At 41.5% G+C, this 16365-nt stretch overlaps 2 protein-coding genes across 2 annotated transcripts; both read left to right on the top strand.

Moving 5' to 3' along the window:
* The first annotated feature begins 561 nt into the window (after window positions 1–561).
* LOC123089632 (pollen allergen Phl p 1) lies at window positions 562–1662 on the top strand. The gene is made up of 2 exons (XM_044511262.1): window positions 562–1479; window positions 1517–1662. The coding sequence occupies exon 1, from the start codon at window positions 594–596 to the stop codon at window positions 1404–1406; it is 813 nt and encodes a 270-aa protein (XP_044367197.1). The 5' UTR covers window positions 562–593; the 3' UTR covers window positions 1407–1479; window positions 1517–1662.
* Window positions 1663–1990: 328 nt separating this feature from the next.
* On the top strand, window positions 1991–2574 carry LOC123090359 (pollen allergen Phl p 1-like). The gene is made up of 2 exons (XM_044511695.1): window positions 1991–2007; window positions 2064–2574. The coding sequence occupies exons 1-2, from the start codon at window positions 1991–1993 to the stop codon at window positions 2572–2574; spliced, it is 528 nt and encodes a 175-aa protein (XP_044367630.1).
* The last annotated feature ends 13791 nt before the right edge of the window (window positions 2575–16365 follow it).

Genomic DNA, 16365 nt, shown 5'->3' with positions numbered 1-16365 from the left:
GTCCTGCAGCTGACTTTTCTTAGAACCATCACACTGCTCCCGCGTTGTCCCATTAACAAGAAAAATACTCATTACTCCCGCATTATTAGTTTGGAATTCTTGTTAAAATACAGGAAAATCATGCGTCGCTACAACACCTGTCTAACGGCTGTGATCTAGTTCAACTATCTTCTGTTGCAACAACGGAATGAGCAACGTGACGGCCGCCATAGTATTATTATTATTACTACATTTTCATGTCCAAACGTTGGTGTATGACAACACTCGTGACAGGACAAATGCTTCGCTCAAGCCTCTCGCGCTTGTGATTTTGCTGACATTTTCATGTCCTTTTGATAACTTGCACCTTCACCATGCATGCACAAATGTTTAGAGTTGAGACATTCTAAACATAGGTGGCTTCGGTCAGGAAGAGGATGCACCTCCGACGATGACGGCGAGCCGCAGATGCATGCACGGACAAGCTCACCACCGACATCGCCGGATCATCCTCCCCCCGTTTGCTGCCCCCTCTTCTGGTCTGCCCTATAAAAGCAGGGCAGCAAGCAAGAAGAGGCACAGCGGCAACAAGGAACAGTTCAAGAGAAGAGAAGATGGCTTCTTCTTCCTCGTCGGTGCTGCTGGTTGCGGCGGTGGTGGCCGCTGTGGTGTGCGGCGCGCACGGCATCCCCAAGGTTCCCCCTGGCCCCAACATCACGGCGTCGCCTGCGAGCTACGGCAACAAGTGGCTGGACGCCAAGACCACGTGGTACGGCAAGCCGACGGGCGCCGGGCCCAAGGACAACGGCGGCGCCTGCGGGTACAAGGAGGTGGACAAGGCCCCCTTCCACGGCATGACCTCCTGCGGCAACATCCCCATCTTCAAGGATGGCCGCGGCTGCGGCTCCTGCTTTGAGCTCAAGTGCACCAAGCCCGAGGCCTGCTCCGGCGAGCCCACCATGGTCACTATCACCGACAAGAACGAGGAGCCCATCGCCCCCTACCACTTCGACCTCTCCGGCCACGCCTTCGGCTCCATGGCCAAGAAGGGCGAGGAGCAGAAGCTGCGCGACGCCGGCGAGGTGGAGATCAAGTTCCGGCGCGTCAAGTGCAAGTACCCGCCGGGCACCAAGGTCAACTTCCACGTGGAGAAGTCCTCCAACGAAAACTACCTGGCCCTGGTGATCAAGTTCCTCCAAGGCGACGGCGACGTGGTGGGCGTAGACATCAAGCAGAAGGGCGAGGACAAGTGGACCGAGCTCAACGAGTCGTGGGGAGCCGTGTGGAGGATCGACACCCCCCACAAGCTCATCGGCCCCTTCTCCGTCCGCTACACCACCGAGGGCGGCACCAAGACCGTCGTCGAGGACGTCATCCCCAAGGGCTGGAAGGCCGACACCTCCTACGAGGCCAAGGGCGGGTACTGAAGATGATGATGATGATGATGCGATCCACACCTTCCGGCAGCGTGCTTAATTAATTAACTAACTCCTTTTGGCTCCAGAAGAAGAATAAACCAGCCACACATATATCATACACATATGATGCGATGAGAGCATGAGTATACTTATTCATTCATTTACTATAGGGAAAGAGCGTGGACAACCAATAATTTCTTGTTTGATGTATCTAAACTTGCTCATGATTGTAAACATGTCTTATTAACAGAAATTGATATGCACACATTAATTATGTTTTCTTTTCTTTAAAAAATCCCATGAAAGATGGTCACAACGGGCTCGAGCTAGCCCGTTATTTTTCTTCTTCTCTTCTCAAAAACTGAATTGCCACACCTAAACAACAGGGTAGCACTATAGCTCACTTGGAGACCACTTAATTAGGTCGCTGGATGGTCTCCATTTTTGCCAATGGGAATATATTAATATCGCAAAGATACCGATTACATCCAGTCTCTGCAACAATAAAATGTTCTACAGACATTACGGATGCACACAACCCTACAACAAAAAAGAAAAAGAAGAAGAAGAAGAAGAAAACAAAAGATCCTGCTATGGTGATCAAAACCATGTAGCAGCACCCGGTGTCCAAATTCTCCAAAAGCGACGCTTTCAAGAATGAAACAGTGCACCCGCCGGCAAGCCCGAGGCCTGCTCCGGCGAGCCCACCACCGTCACCATCACTGACAAGAACGAGGAGCCCATCGCCCCCTACCACTTCGACCTCTCTGGCCACGCCTTCGGCTCCATGGCCAAGAAGGGCGAGGAGCAGAAGCTGCGCGACGCCGATGAGGTGGAGATCAAGTTCCAGCGCGTCAAGTGCAAGTACCCGCCGAGCACAAAGGTGAACTTCCACGTGGAGAAGTCCTCCAACCCCAACTACATGGCGCTGGTGATCAAGTTCTTCCAAGGCGACGGCGACGTGGTGGGCATGGACATCAAGCAGAAGGGCGAGGACAAGTGGATCGAGCTCAAGGAGTCGTGGGGAGCCGTGTGGAGGATCGACACCCCCCACAAGCTCATTGGCCCCTTCTCCATCCGCTACACCACCGAGGGCGGCACTAAGACCGTCGCCGAGAACGTCATCCCCGAGGGCTGGAAGCCCGACACCTCCTACGAGACAAAGGGCGGGTATTGAAGATGATGATGATAATGCGACACCTTTCGCAGACAGCTTAATTAACTTCTTCTGGCTCCGGAAGAAGAATAAACAAGCCGGACATATCATATACTAGTCCAGTAGTAGTATATGATGAATACAAGCTCCTGCACGCATGACTATACATACTCGTTCGTTCATGCTGTGTATATATAGGGAGAGAGCTGTAAAGTAGTTTGGGAAGCGTAGAACCCTTTGTCTTGGGCCGCGTTGTATATATTGAGGCAAAGCCTTGGTTGACAAGTTACAGAGAAGATCGATCTCGGGCCGCGTTGTATATATTGAGGCAAAGCCTTGGTTGACAAGTTACAGAGAAGATCGAGAGAGGAGGAGATCGACCAGAACGAGGAGATCGACCAGGAGAGGTCATTACAAGGGATAAAGAGAAGAAGAGATAGATACAAGTTTAAACACACCTCTCCTATACCTATACAATAATTCTAACACTCCCCCTCAATCTAAACCTCAAGCCTTGCTAAGGTTGAGATTGTACTTGAACTCATCCAGTCTTCTCTCGGTCAAGGGTTTAGTAAACCCATCTGCAAGTTGATCCCATGTAGGAATGAACCGTATCTCAAGTAGCTTTCAAGCTACTCTCTCTCTCTCTGACAAAATGAAAGTCCACCTCAATATGTTTTGTTCGTGCATGGAAGACAGGATTTGCTGACAGATAAGTTGCACCAATATTGTCACACCATAATCGTGCAGCCTTCGGAGCTTTAATTCCAAGCTCATAGAGTAATGTTTGTATCCACATTACTTCAGCTGTGGCATTTGCTAATAACTTATATTCAGCCTCTGTACTTGACCTTGAGACAGTAGCTTGCTTCCTTGCACTCCATGACACAAGATTAGATCCCAGAAACACAGCAAAACCACCAGTGGATCTTCTATCATCAGCACACCCTGCCCAGTCCGCATCAGAATATGCAGTAACAAGCAAGGAAGAGGACTTGACAATCTGAAGTCCAAGTCCTTGAGAATACTGAAGATACCTTAGGATTCTCTTAACTGCTGTCCAATGAGTAGTTCTAGGAGCATGCAAATATTAACATACCTTGTTCACCGAGTAAGAAATATCTGGACGTGTAAGTGTTAAATGTTGCAAAGCACCAACAACACTTCTATAATTTGTTGCATCTTCTGGACCAAGAGCTTCTCCACTATCAATTGTAAGTTTTTCTGAGGTGGAAATTGGTGTGCTGACAGGTTTGCAATTCTCCAATACCACCCTCTTTAGAACATCAGCTGTATATTTTTCTTGTGAGAGAAGTATGCCATCTCTGACTTGCTTTACTTCTATGCCAAGAAAATAGTGAAGATCACCTAGATCCTTGAGAGCAAATTCAAGTTTTAAATCCTTAAGCAAAGAAGTTGTGGCCTCTTGACTTGAATTAGCAACAATTATATCATCAACATAAACAAGCACAAAAACAGTGATATTGCCTTTGCTATAAAAGAACAAGGACGTATCTGCTTTGGATGGTGTGAACCCAAGATGTTGTAACTGCATGCTCAACCTAGAATACCATGCTCTTGGAGCCTGCTTAAGTCCATATAATGCTTTGTCCAACTTACATACATAATGTGGTGTGCTATGACTTTCATAACCTGGTGGTTGCCGCATGAACACTTCTTCCTCAAGAACACCATGAAGAAACGCATTCTGAACATGTAGCTGTCGTAAGCTCCATCCTCTGGAAATAGCAATGGACAAAACAAGGCGAATGGTAGTTGCTTTAACCACAGGACTAAAGGTATCATCATAATCAATTCCAAACCTTTGCTTAAAACCTTTTGCAACCAAACTTGCCTTGTACATGTCTATACTACCATCAGATTTCCTTTTGATCTTGTATACCCACTTACAATCAATTATGTTAGCACCATGTTGCGGTGGTACTAGATACCAGGTCTGATTTTTTATGAGTGCATTATACTCATTATCCATGGCTTCCTTCCAATTCTTGCTAGCAAGTGCATCATGCAAATTGATAGGTTCACCAGTAGTGGCAAGGAAAGCACGCTTAGTCGGATTATACTTTATTGTACCATCACTATATTGTTTTTCTTTGACGATACCTGACCGAGACCTGGTGTGTCGACGAGGGGGTGAAGGAGCCACAAAACCGGCTACTGTTGGCTGCGGCACAGGAGATCCAGCAGCTTCAGCGTCGTCCACAGAAGATCTAGGTTGGTGAGGCTCCTGATCCGAGGAAGATGCGCGTAGCTCCTCGTCCTGGCGGCGCATCGGATCGACCAGCGGACCCCCACACGACGTGGTAGCCGGGGAGTCGCTCCCTCCCGCGCCGCGCTCGACAGCCGCCTCGGATCGCGCAGGCGAGGATTGGTGTGAGGCGCCAGGATTCGTGCTAGGGCCCACGCCCGCACCTAGTCCGTTGTGGCCCGCTCGGTCGGCTTGGCGTGACGGGCCTGGACCCGCGTGACCCACCTAGTCGGCTTGGCGTGGCGCGCCCGGGTCCGCGCCTGGACCCGCGTCTGGGCCGTTGTCGCTGTCGACCGCCAGGGGCAAATCTACACGGGATCGTGTGCCGTCCTGCGCTTCATGTTGCCGCGGATCTGCCTGGGATCACGCGCTGACAGCCGGATCATCCTCGGATACCGCGCCTGGTTTGTCCTGTGTACACATAAAATGACGAGTAGAATCTGTACAAGAGCCATTAGAGACGCAGTTTTCTGTGGAGTTTTGCACATGATCATGATCATTTAATTCACCCCCGTGATCAGGATGTATAGAATAGTCTGGTAGGAGTGCAATTTCTGCACGAAGCAAGGCGCCAGCATTGGGATGAAGTAGTGAAAAGGGGAATAATGTTTCATCAAAGATAACATCACGGGAGATATATATGTGTCCAGGAGGTGGTTCAAGGCATTTATATCATTTATGAAGGTTACTGTATCCAATAAACACACATTGTGTGGAGCGAAAATCTAATTTGTGGCGATTGTATGGACGTAGGTTGGGGTAACATGCACACCCAATTTTTTTGAGGGAGTTGTAGTCTGGTTTTTGATGATACAATCGTTCTAAAGGAGTTGAATTGCCAACGACCTTATTGGGAAGACAGTTGATAAGATATGTAGCTGTGATGAAGGCCTCATCCCAATACTTGAGAGGCATAGATGCATGAGCTAATAGGGATAGACCAACTTCGACGATATGACGGTGTTTGCGTTCAGCAGAACCGTTTTGCTGATGAGCATGAGGGCAAGACACATAATGAGTGATCCCAATGCTACGGAAGAAGGAGTTGCGTTTTTCATACTCCCCTCCCCAGTCACTTTGGACTGAAATAATTTTCCTATCAAAGTGACGCTCAACTAGCTTCTGAAACTCTTGGAAGATGGAAAAGACTTCAGATTTATACTTAAGCAAATAAATTCATGTGAACTTGCTGTAATCATCAATGAAGCTAACATAATCTTTTTTTCGACCAAAAGAATCTCGAGCATGACCCCATACATCGCTGAAGATCAATTGTAATGGGGCATGAGACACACTAGTAGACTTAGGATAGGGAAGCTGATGGCTCTTGGCACATTGACATGCTTCGCAAACAGACTCATTATTTGAACTATGTGACAAAGGAAGTTTGTCTTTATTGACTACTTGCCTAACTATGACTGGTGAGGGATGTCCTAATCTTTGATGCCACCGCTCGAAAGAGGGCTTGATGACGGAGTAGACTCGACGATGCTTGTTGCTAAGAGCTCCGGAGGAGATGGGGTAGAGGCCACCAACACATCTACCGTGATAGAGAGGTGCCCTCGTTGCCCGATCCTTAATAAAAAAATAGCGAGGGTGAGTTTCAAAGAAAACATCATTATCGGTGGCTAAACGAGACATAGAGGCAAGATTTTTGTCACCTTGAGGAACATGGAGAACATCCTTAAGGACAAGATCACGTTGAAGATTAGGGGAATTAAGCGAAACTTGACCAATGTGACAAATATCCATACCTTTACCGCTGGCTGTGTGGATCTGGTCGCTGTCGTGATACGTCTCGCGTAGATCAAGTTGCTCTAGCTCATTAGTGACATGATCTGTAGCACCGGAGTCAATGTACCAGATGCCGTCCCCGCCTTGCTCGCGCATAGCAGCTGCAACTAGTTTGGAATCAGGGACGAAGTTTTCATCGTACCGATGCCAGCAATTGAGGACCTCATGTCCGGCCTTCTTGCAGAGTTGGCACCGAGGGCGAGGACGCGAAGAGGAGTTGCGGCTGCCAGTGTTGGAGTTGAAGCCGCCACCCCCCTGGTTGTTGCCGTAGCCGCCGTCGTAGTTGTTGCCGTAGCCACCACCAGAGCGGGCACCATCGCCCAAGGAGGCACCATGGCCACGGCCGCCACCGCGGTAGGTGCCCTGGTGACCACGGCCACGACTGCGTCCCCGGGAAGCGGAGTACGCAGAAGATTGCCGAAGATCGCCGCCGTGGAGGAGGGTGAGGCGGGCGTCAAAGCTGAGCAGCTGGCTATGGAGTTCCGGAACCGTGATGGGTTCCACTCGTGCCGCCAACACAGAGACGACCGGATTATATTCCATGTCGAGGCCGGCAAGAATTTTGGAGACAATCTCCGGGTCGGAGAGCGTCGAGGCGGTGCAAGCAACTTCATCGGTGAGGGTTTTGATCTTGCCGACGTACTCTGCCATGGTCATGTTACCTTTTTTAAGGTTGGTGAGCTCGATGCGGGTGTTGATCGCCTGCGCCTGGCTCTGGGCGATGAACATGCCGTTGATGGCGCGCCACACCTCAACCGGCGTATGGGACAGAATCTCGTGGGAAAAGGAACCCATCAAGAACCCTTGAAGTTGTTGTTGTTGCGCATACCAGAGGGTGCGGGCGAAGTTGACAACTTGCTCTTCTTTGCCCTCCTTGGTGATGGTGGGGGTGGCCGACGGTGGCGGGCTCGTGGCGTCAAGGTGGTGCTCCATCTGGGCACCCTTGATCTGGGGAAGCACGATGGCTTTACAGAGGAGGAAGTTCCCCCTCGTCAGCTTCTCCTGTGGTGGCGATCCGAGGAAAGTGTTGGTGGCTGTGGATGAGGAAGCAAAGGTGGAGGCGAAGGAGGTGGTGGTGATCGCGCCCATGGTGCTGGGTGACATGGAGGCGGAGGTGGTGGACATGGCTCGGTCGCGAAAGGTAGCTAGATGCGATCTCTCTTGATCTGATGAGGAAGAGGCTCTGTTACCATGTAAAGTAGTTTGGGAAGCGTAGAACCCTTTGTCTCGGGCCGTGTTGTATATATTGAGGCAAAGCCTTGGTTGACAAGTTACAGAGAAGATTGATCTCGGGCCGCGTTGTATATATTGAGGCAAAGCCTTGGTTGACAAGTTACAGAGAAGATCGAGAGAGGAGGAGATCGACCAGAATGAGGAGATCGACCAGGAGAGGTCGTTACAAGGGATAAAGAGAAGAAAAGATAGATACAAGTTTAAGCACACCTCTTCTATCCCTATACAATAATTCTAACAAGAGCTCCATGCATGGACAACTCATAATTTGAGGTGGACAACTTGTGAGGCGCAACCAAGGAGGCAACCACCCAAAGAATTGGTTTGTGGTAACTTGTGAGGCGCGCCCACTCTCTCTACCCCCATTTCTTTTATGTACCTAAATCTTTCCATGACTATGAGCAGATTTTTAGCCACAAAAAAAGAGACTATGAGCAGATTTCGTTGGATGTTTTAAACATTAATTAATGAGGTCCTTTATTCTATAGTACATTATTTAGACCTCACAGTTTCGGTTATCAGAGCAATCTAGTGCTCCAAAAATGGCCTTTTTGAAGAACATTGGTTGTTTGATATTGTTTCCTTCTCTGAGAGCACCACGAATGTCATTTCTTTACGAAAATTGCACATGGGTAGAACACTTGACCATACTAGTAAGATGTCCGTGCATTGCATGGAACACCAAGATTGGGGTGGACGGCACCGGCAGCAGCCATCACACCAGATTGTTCCATGGCCTTCTGAATGTGGTGGGAAAGAGATAAGGCTGATTGTCAGAGACAAGGAGTTGTTTGTAAATATGGAAACAAGTGCGGGCATCTTTTTGCAAAACTACAGCAGATTGCTTTGTATGCGTCAGATCTAGATCCGACGACTATTGGTGAAAGATGACAGGCACATCATCATCATCAACTCAGGCTTTTATAGGAATAGAGATATACTAAAAAAATCTGAATATTTTCTTTTATATTTTACTGCTTATAGAGGTGTATGTGAAACTATGTCCCCCAATATATTTTTGTCCTACCCGCCAACTACAGAGAATAAAGAAAAATCCAGAAGTGAAAAAATTGTTTACATATTTTCAAAATTCATACTCCCTCCATCCCAAAATAACTGTCGCAAAAAGGTGTACAATTATTTAAAAAGAACGTGGTAACTAATTGAGTATTCACATTTTTTCAGATGCTCATGTAACAAAAAGTGTTCGGATATTAGAAATTATGTTCATGTATTTCAAATGTGTTAAAAATGTATCGATCATATTGATGTATCTTTCAAAAGTTTTTACACCTCTTAGAGATATGTTCATGCATTTTTTTAATCGCACATTATACTAAATGTTAGTACATTTTTAAAAATTGTTCATTAAAATGGATTATTTACATTATTTTTCACTGCTTTTAAGTATTGTATAAAAATCATGCATTTTATACATATTCATGTACTTATGAAAATTGTTCACCCGTTATAAAAAAGATGGAAGTGTAATTTTTAGAAAAAATAGTATGGCATTTTAAGAAAAATAATAATAAACGAGAATGAAAAATACAATAGAAGGAAAACTATTAAAATAAAAAGATGAATTACAAAATAAAATAAATAAAAATAGCAAACAGGAAAACAAAGAAAATATCAGAACAAAAATCGGGCAGAGCTAACGACATATAATGAAGATATGTGGGGGGGGGGGGGGGGGAGGGGTATACGGTGCAACCACACTTATGGTGCTACTAGCTAGTGCACGAGATGGCATAGAGCATTTTAAAAAATCTGAAAGAACAAAGTCTAGCACATTGATACAACATCAATGTATGTTGTTATAAATTTCTTATCAAAATCTGAAAATTTTCTTGAGATACGAAAATGACAAATTTGACATCAATTTGATAATGGGTCAAATATAAAGCTCAACTTATGTTATGTACTATTCAATGTTCAATTTGTCATTTTTATTTTGTGAGATGTTTAGAATTTTGAGTTGAATTTTTGTGACAACCTACATTAATATTGTGTGAATATGCTAACTTTTTAAAGAATTTTTGAACATTTATAAATGTGCAACTTGAGTTAGGTGCACCGGTAGCACCACAAGCACTGGTGCACCAGATATTCTATCAAGGGGGAGTGGAGTGGGGGCTGCACCGTGCCTCCCATACTGAGCTAGCCCATGCGACTGGACTGCTCCTATGCCTCGCTTGGTGCGAGGAATAGTAGGGACGGCTGGCCTGCAGCCGGGGCTAAATGGGCTGAAACTTCTGCGGTCCATAGAGGTACAAATCTTTCTACATTTAGCAAATATGACCGCAGAAAGATGTAGAAAGATTTGTACCTCTATAAATGTTTTTCACTTATTTGAAAGATGTAGAAAGATTTGCAAATATGAAACTTCTGCGGTCCATAGAGGTACAAATTTATTTTCCGCTTTCTTATTTCTTTGTTTTCTTTTTTAATTTTTTCATTGCTTTTTCGTTTTTTTATATATTTAATTTTCATTCTATATTTTTTATGGTAAAATATTTTAAATATGAATTTAACATTTTTCAAATACGAGTTTAATATTTTTTGAATACATGGTCAACATTTTTTCTATACACATTATAAATATTTTCCAAATACTTGATTAACATTTTTCAAATGAAATATTAACACGTTTTTAATACATGGTCAACATTTTTTCTATACACACATTTAAACATCTTTCAAATGCTTGATTAAGTTTTGTGAATACAAGATTAAAAATTCTGAACACATGGTGATCATTTTTTCTGTATATATTTTCATTTTTCAAATGCTTTATTAAAATTTTCAAATGCAATATTAGCATTTTTTCTATAAACATTTCAACATTTTGCAAATGCTTGATTAACATTTTTCAAATATGAGATTAATATTTTTTGAGAACATATTTAATATTTTTCTATACACACATTTTAATTAGATTTTTTAAATAGAAGATTAAAAAATGTTAACACATGGTCAACATTTTTTGTATACACACTCATTATTTTTTTGAATGCAATATTAACATCATTTTAATACATGGTTATCATTTTTTCTATATACATAACATTTTCAATTGTTTCATGAACATTTTACTAATAAAAAATTATTTTTGTCCGATACAATGCAAGATTTAGTTTTTTGAATAGATGGTAAAGATTTTTTATATAAACATTTAACAGTTTTTAAATACATGATCATATTTTTTCATACACATTTTATATTTTTGTATAATTTTTTTGTGCACGTGTGAATTGTTTTCTATATACACATTCAATATTTTTCAAATGCTTGGTTAACATTTTTTTCAAATATTTTATGTAAAGTATTTCGGAATATATTTATTTAAAACATTTGGAAGTATCAATGGAAGTAATAAAACGAAATTAAAAACATAAAAGGAAACAAGGAAAAGAGTCCGTAGTCTCACGCGCGGCTGGGCCGACCCATCTGGAGCTCCGCCGATGCGAGAGCTTCCCTCTGTCAGCTCAACGTCACGACGCGATCAAGTGTTGATACTTCCCAACGTTGGCTACCATCACCGGAGGACGTTATGAAAATAAATGCTTATGGAGCAGTCGCCCGACAGGGAGGTGTCGCATCCGCGTTTTGTCGTGGTCATAACGGCCTATACTTGGGATCATCTCTATGGTGTTTAGTGGAGCTACCGATCCCACAATACTTGAAGCTTATGCGTGCTGCGAATCACTCCCATTGGTGGAAGATCTCGGACTATAGATGATATGTATTGCGTTGGACTGCCGCCAAGGGACCGTGAAGGACATTGACCAGGGGCTTGGACGTCCTCATGGCTCAATCATACATGAAATAACAGAAAGAAAGGGTAGTTTTCAATTATGTAACTTCATTTGTGAACATAGGAACTTCAATTTTGAAGCTCACAATCTCACCAAGTATACTTGCAATTTATGTACGGGATGATATGTTTGGTTGGCTAATCCTCATGATCCAACTCTTGTACCTATGAACATTATTCCGAATCAATAAAGTCGGCGATGTTTCTTTAGGATTTTTTCTTCTTCTATTTTTCTAGGTTTTCTTTTGTTTCTTCACCTTTTCCCGGTTTTTTATCTTTGTTTTCCAATTGTATTTGTCCATTTTTTTCTCGGTTTTCATTGTTTTTTGCTTTCTTCTATAGCTTTGTTCTTTCTCGGCTTTTTCTAGTTTTTTTTCTTTTCTTTTCTTTTCTGAACCAATTTTTCTTTGGTTTGCTTTAGGTTTCTTTTGTGTTCTTCCCCGTTTTTACGTTATAGGTTGGTTTTATTTGTATTCTTCATGTTTCTTTGTTGGTTTTCTCCATTTTTCATTTATCATCAACACATGTCTATTTTTTTCAAGTGCAGAGTGTACATTATCAATGTATGCATGAAACATTTTTTGGATACACGTTGTACATTTCTCAAATACACGATGTATATTTTTGCTTGAAAAACATGTTATGAACACTTATTGCAATACGTGGTCAACAGTCTTTCAAATATAGGCTGAACATTTCTGCTATGGTAATAAGCATTTGTTAAAACCTGCACGGACAGTTTTATACATATGATTAACATTTTTTTTCAAACATACTTTTTTATGTCTACTTTTTCATTTAAATTAGTATATTTTTTGTATAAATAAGGAATATGTTTATATACATGTCTAACATTTTCTAAAACTTATATTCTTTGATGTTTACAACTTTCACATAGAATTTTTTTTTGTATTCACTAGAATTGTTTTTTATATATGCCAAATATTTCCAAATACATGGTTACAATTTTTAAAAACTTGTACTTTTATGTCTTTTTTTCCATACACATTGTTTATTGTTTCGTGTAAAGTAGAAAAATACTTTATATACATGTTTTAAAATTTTCAATTACACGATTAACATTTTTTCATGTATATTTAGTTTCTACATTTTTTCATATGCATTATACATTTTTTATACACCAGAAATATTTTTTATACATGTTTAACCTTTTTCAATACAAGATCTACATTTTTTTCATACACATTGTATTTGTTTTGTATATATTTTTCATATATGTGACAACATTTTTCTATACACATTTAACAATTTTCAAATTCTTGTTAATATTTTTATTCTTATTTTTTAAATACGTGATCGACTATTTTAATATTTCTTATGTTATGTTTTTGCATATCTTTTTGTATTCATGAGAAATTGTTTTTTCTACACAGATTTAACATTTTTTAAATGCTTGATGAAATTTTTTTCAAGTATTTTATGTAAAGTGTTTTTTAGCATATATAGAATATTTGAAAATATAAAAAAGAAAAGGTGAAAAGAGGACAAAACCCTAAAAAAACTGAAAAGTATGAGGCTGCGGCCTGTTGCCTCTCGCGATTCTAGACCAGCCCAGTCCGTGCTCGCTATCAGGTGACTCTGGCACTCTGCTGTATGTCTCACTATAAAGAGGGAATTTCCTACCGGACGCTCATTACGTCAAGTTGTCGCTGATTCCAGTTAAAAAAAAGTTCTCGCTGATTCGTACAGATGCGAGCAACCTAGCGATCGAGATGGGCTGGCCCAAGAACGCACGTGCTAGGGTATCCGGTTTTGGGAAAGGTTATGAACCAGCTTTCACTGTTTTTTTCTGTTTCTTTTTTGCTTTTAGTTTTTTATTTTATTTTTATGTTATTTTTATTTGTTGTTTCTTTAATTAATTTTTTTACTTATTTTTAGTAATTTTTCTTTTTCTTTTTTGTTTTTTTCTTCAGATTTCAAAATTTGTTAAATTTTTGAAAAAGATTCTTGTTATTAATTATTGTTCAGAAGTTCAAAAAATGTTTTTCGTTTTCTACAAAAAATGTTCACATATTTGAAAAACAATTTGCCTTTCAAAGAATGTCCATGCATTCAAAAAATATTCCTGTCTTATACGTTTGTACATAAATCGAAAAAATGTTCACAGACTAAAAAATATTCGCAAATTTTGTTCACAAAATAGAAAAAAGTTTGCAATATTTAAAATAAGTGCAAAAATTATTCCTAATTTTGTTTGTGGTTCCAATGTTTGTTCACGGATGCAAAAAATGTCCATTTTCCCAAAATGTTCATGTTCTCATTAAATTGTTCGGTCTTTTTCAAAATTTCTTTACAAATACAAAAAATTTGCTGTTTTTAAATTTGTTCACACTCTCATAAATTGTTCACATCTTTTAAAAGCTTGTTCATGTTTGTAAAAAAGCTCCAAAATTTAATAAATGTTCCTATTTTCTAAGTTTTTCACAAATTCATACATTCTTTCCACTTTGAAATTTTGGTTACAAATACAGAAATTGGTCGCATTTTTTTGAAACTTCTTCGTACTTTTTTTTCATAATTTTAAAAGAAGTATTCGGATTTTTCCTTAAATGTTTGAAAAAAATAAAAATATTCGGAACAACCTAGTTAGTTCTAAATAGTTAGCATTGCATATTCATCACTAGTGTTTACAAGCTACATTGGCTAGGTGCCTGTCTTTACTAGTGGTGCATCGCGAGTTCCAAACCAAACTAATGCGCCACTTTTTTGGCTTCTCTGGCCGGCCCATGCGAAGATTCCCCTGTGTGAAGCCCCTCTAGTCTACCATAGAGTGCGGCAGATAGAAGGTCCTATAAATGAGACACAAGCGCGCCCGAGGAATAGTGGGGAAGGCTGGCCTACAGCCGGACCTAAATGGACTTGTACTTGTGCATCCCATAGAGGTACACATCTTTCTACATCTAGCAAAAGTGAATCCTTTCCTAAGAAACATTATGAATCCTGCTACTTTATGTATAATAAATTTAATAATAAAAATAATAAAAAATAGTCTTATTTTTTTGCATTTTTAAAAAATATCCATGAAAGTCAAATATTTTGAATATGTTGATGTATTTATTCAACTATATTCATATAGTTTTGGGAATTAGAAAAAGAAAGATAATATCAGAGCAAACACGGGTAAAGTTGACTCCCCTCAACCATACAAACACAAGCCATGGCTAGCCGAATTCACGGGTGCCCTCCAAGCAATCAACTTTCCGGGGGAGTTTGTTTCATAATATTTTTCTTTATTTTGGTTACAGGACTAAGCATCCTAATTATCAGCCTCTTTCGTGCAATGACAAATGAATAAACACACATCATGAGAATAACCCGCTTAGCATGAAAGATATTGACCATCCCCCGTCGCTTCATGAGCGGTACAGGCACACAAACAGATGTTTATTTGAATGATTAGGGGTGGCACATGCAAATTTACTTGGAACGACAGAGTAATACCGCATATAGATAGATATGGTGAACTCATCTGAAATAACTTTGGGTTTAGGGATTTTGAATGCACAAGCAGTATTCGCTCTTAGTACAGGCGAAGGCTAGCAAATAGATTGAGAAATGACTAATTAGAGAGCGACAATGGTCATAATCATGCATTGCGAATAATTAATATTGAATACGAGCATGAGTAGGATTTAAACACCCTGAACATAAATATCACGAAGGCTGCGTTGGTTTTGATTCAACTACATGTGCGGTGCGTGCAGGAGCTTGCATTCATCATATACTACTACTGTACTAGTATATGATATGTTCGGCTGGTTTATTCTTCTTCTGGAGCCAGAAGGAGTTAATTAAGCTGGCCGCCGGAAGGTGTCGCATCATCATCATCATCATCATCATCTTCAATACCCTCCCTTGGTCTTGTAGGAGGTGTCGGGCTTCCAGCCCTCGGGGATGACATTCTCGGCGACGGTCTTGGTGCCGCCCTCGGTGGTGTAGCAGATGGTGAAGGGGCCGATGAGCTTGTCAGGGGTGTCGATCCTCCACACGGATCCCCACGACTCCTTGAGCTCGATCCACTTATCCTTGTCTTTAAGTGGTTGTGCCTGGTAGCGACATCGGCGAGCGGAGCAACAAAGGAGGAGTACATAGTCTTATCTTTCAAGGTGAAAATCCAAGGTATGACCTTAAGTGGCTATGCCTGGCAACGACCTTGTTGAAAGCATTATTTTAAGAGCGCGGACTTTGTTCAGGGTGAAAACCTGAGATCTATGATCGGGCGGCCGATAGCACCTGTGCACTTCTTTTTTCTTGGAAGCATCACTTTTGGCGAATTTGGACTCCGGGTGCTGCCTTCCCGATGGTTTGTTTTGCAGCTACATGGTTTTGATCACCGTAGCGGAATCTTTCGTTTCTTCTTCTTCTTCTTATTCTTCTTCTTCTTCTTCTTCTTTTTTTGTTGGAGGGTTGTGTGCATCTGTAATGTCTGTAGAATATTTTATTGTTGCAGAGCCTGGATGTAATCGGGATCTTTGCAATATTAATTAATATATTCCCATTGGCGAAAATGGAGACCATCCAGCGACCTAATTAAGTGGTCTCCAAGTGAGCTATAGTGCTACCCTGTTGTTTAGGTGTGGCAATTCAGTTTTTGAGAAGAGAAGAAGAAAAATAACGGGCTAGCTCGAGCCCATTGTGACCATCTTTCATGGGATTTTTTAAAGAAAAGAAAACA

This window comes from Triticum aestivum, chromosome 4B, assembly GCF_018294505.1.
Source record: "Triticum aestivum cultivar Chinese Spring chromosome 4B, IWGSC CS RefSeq v2.1, whole genome shotgun sequence".
Lineage (NCBI taxonomy): Eukaryota > Viridiplantae > Streptophyta > Magnoliopsida > Poales > Poaceae > Triticum > Triticum aestivum.
The sequence above is the reverse complement of the archived record's forward strand: the minus strand, read 5'-3'. Positions and strand labels throughout refer to the sequence as shown.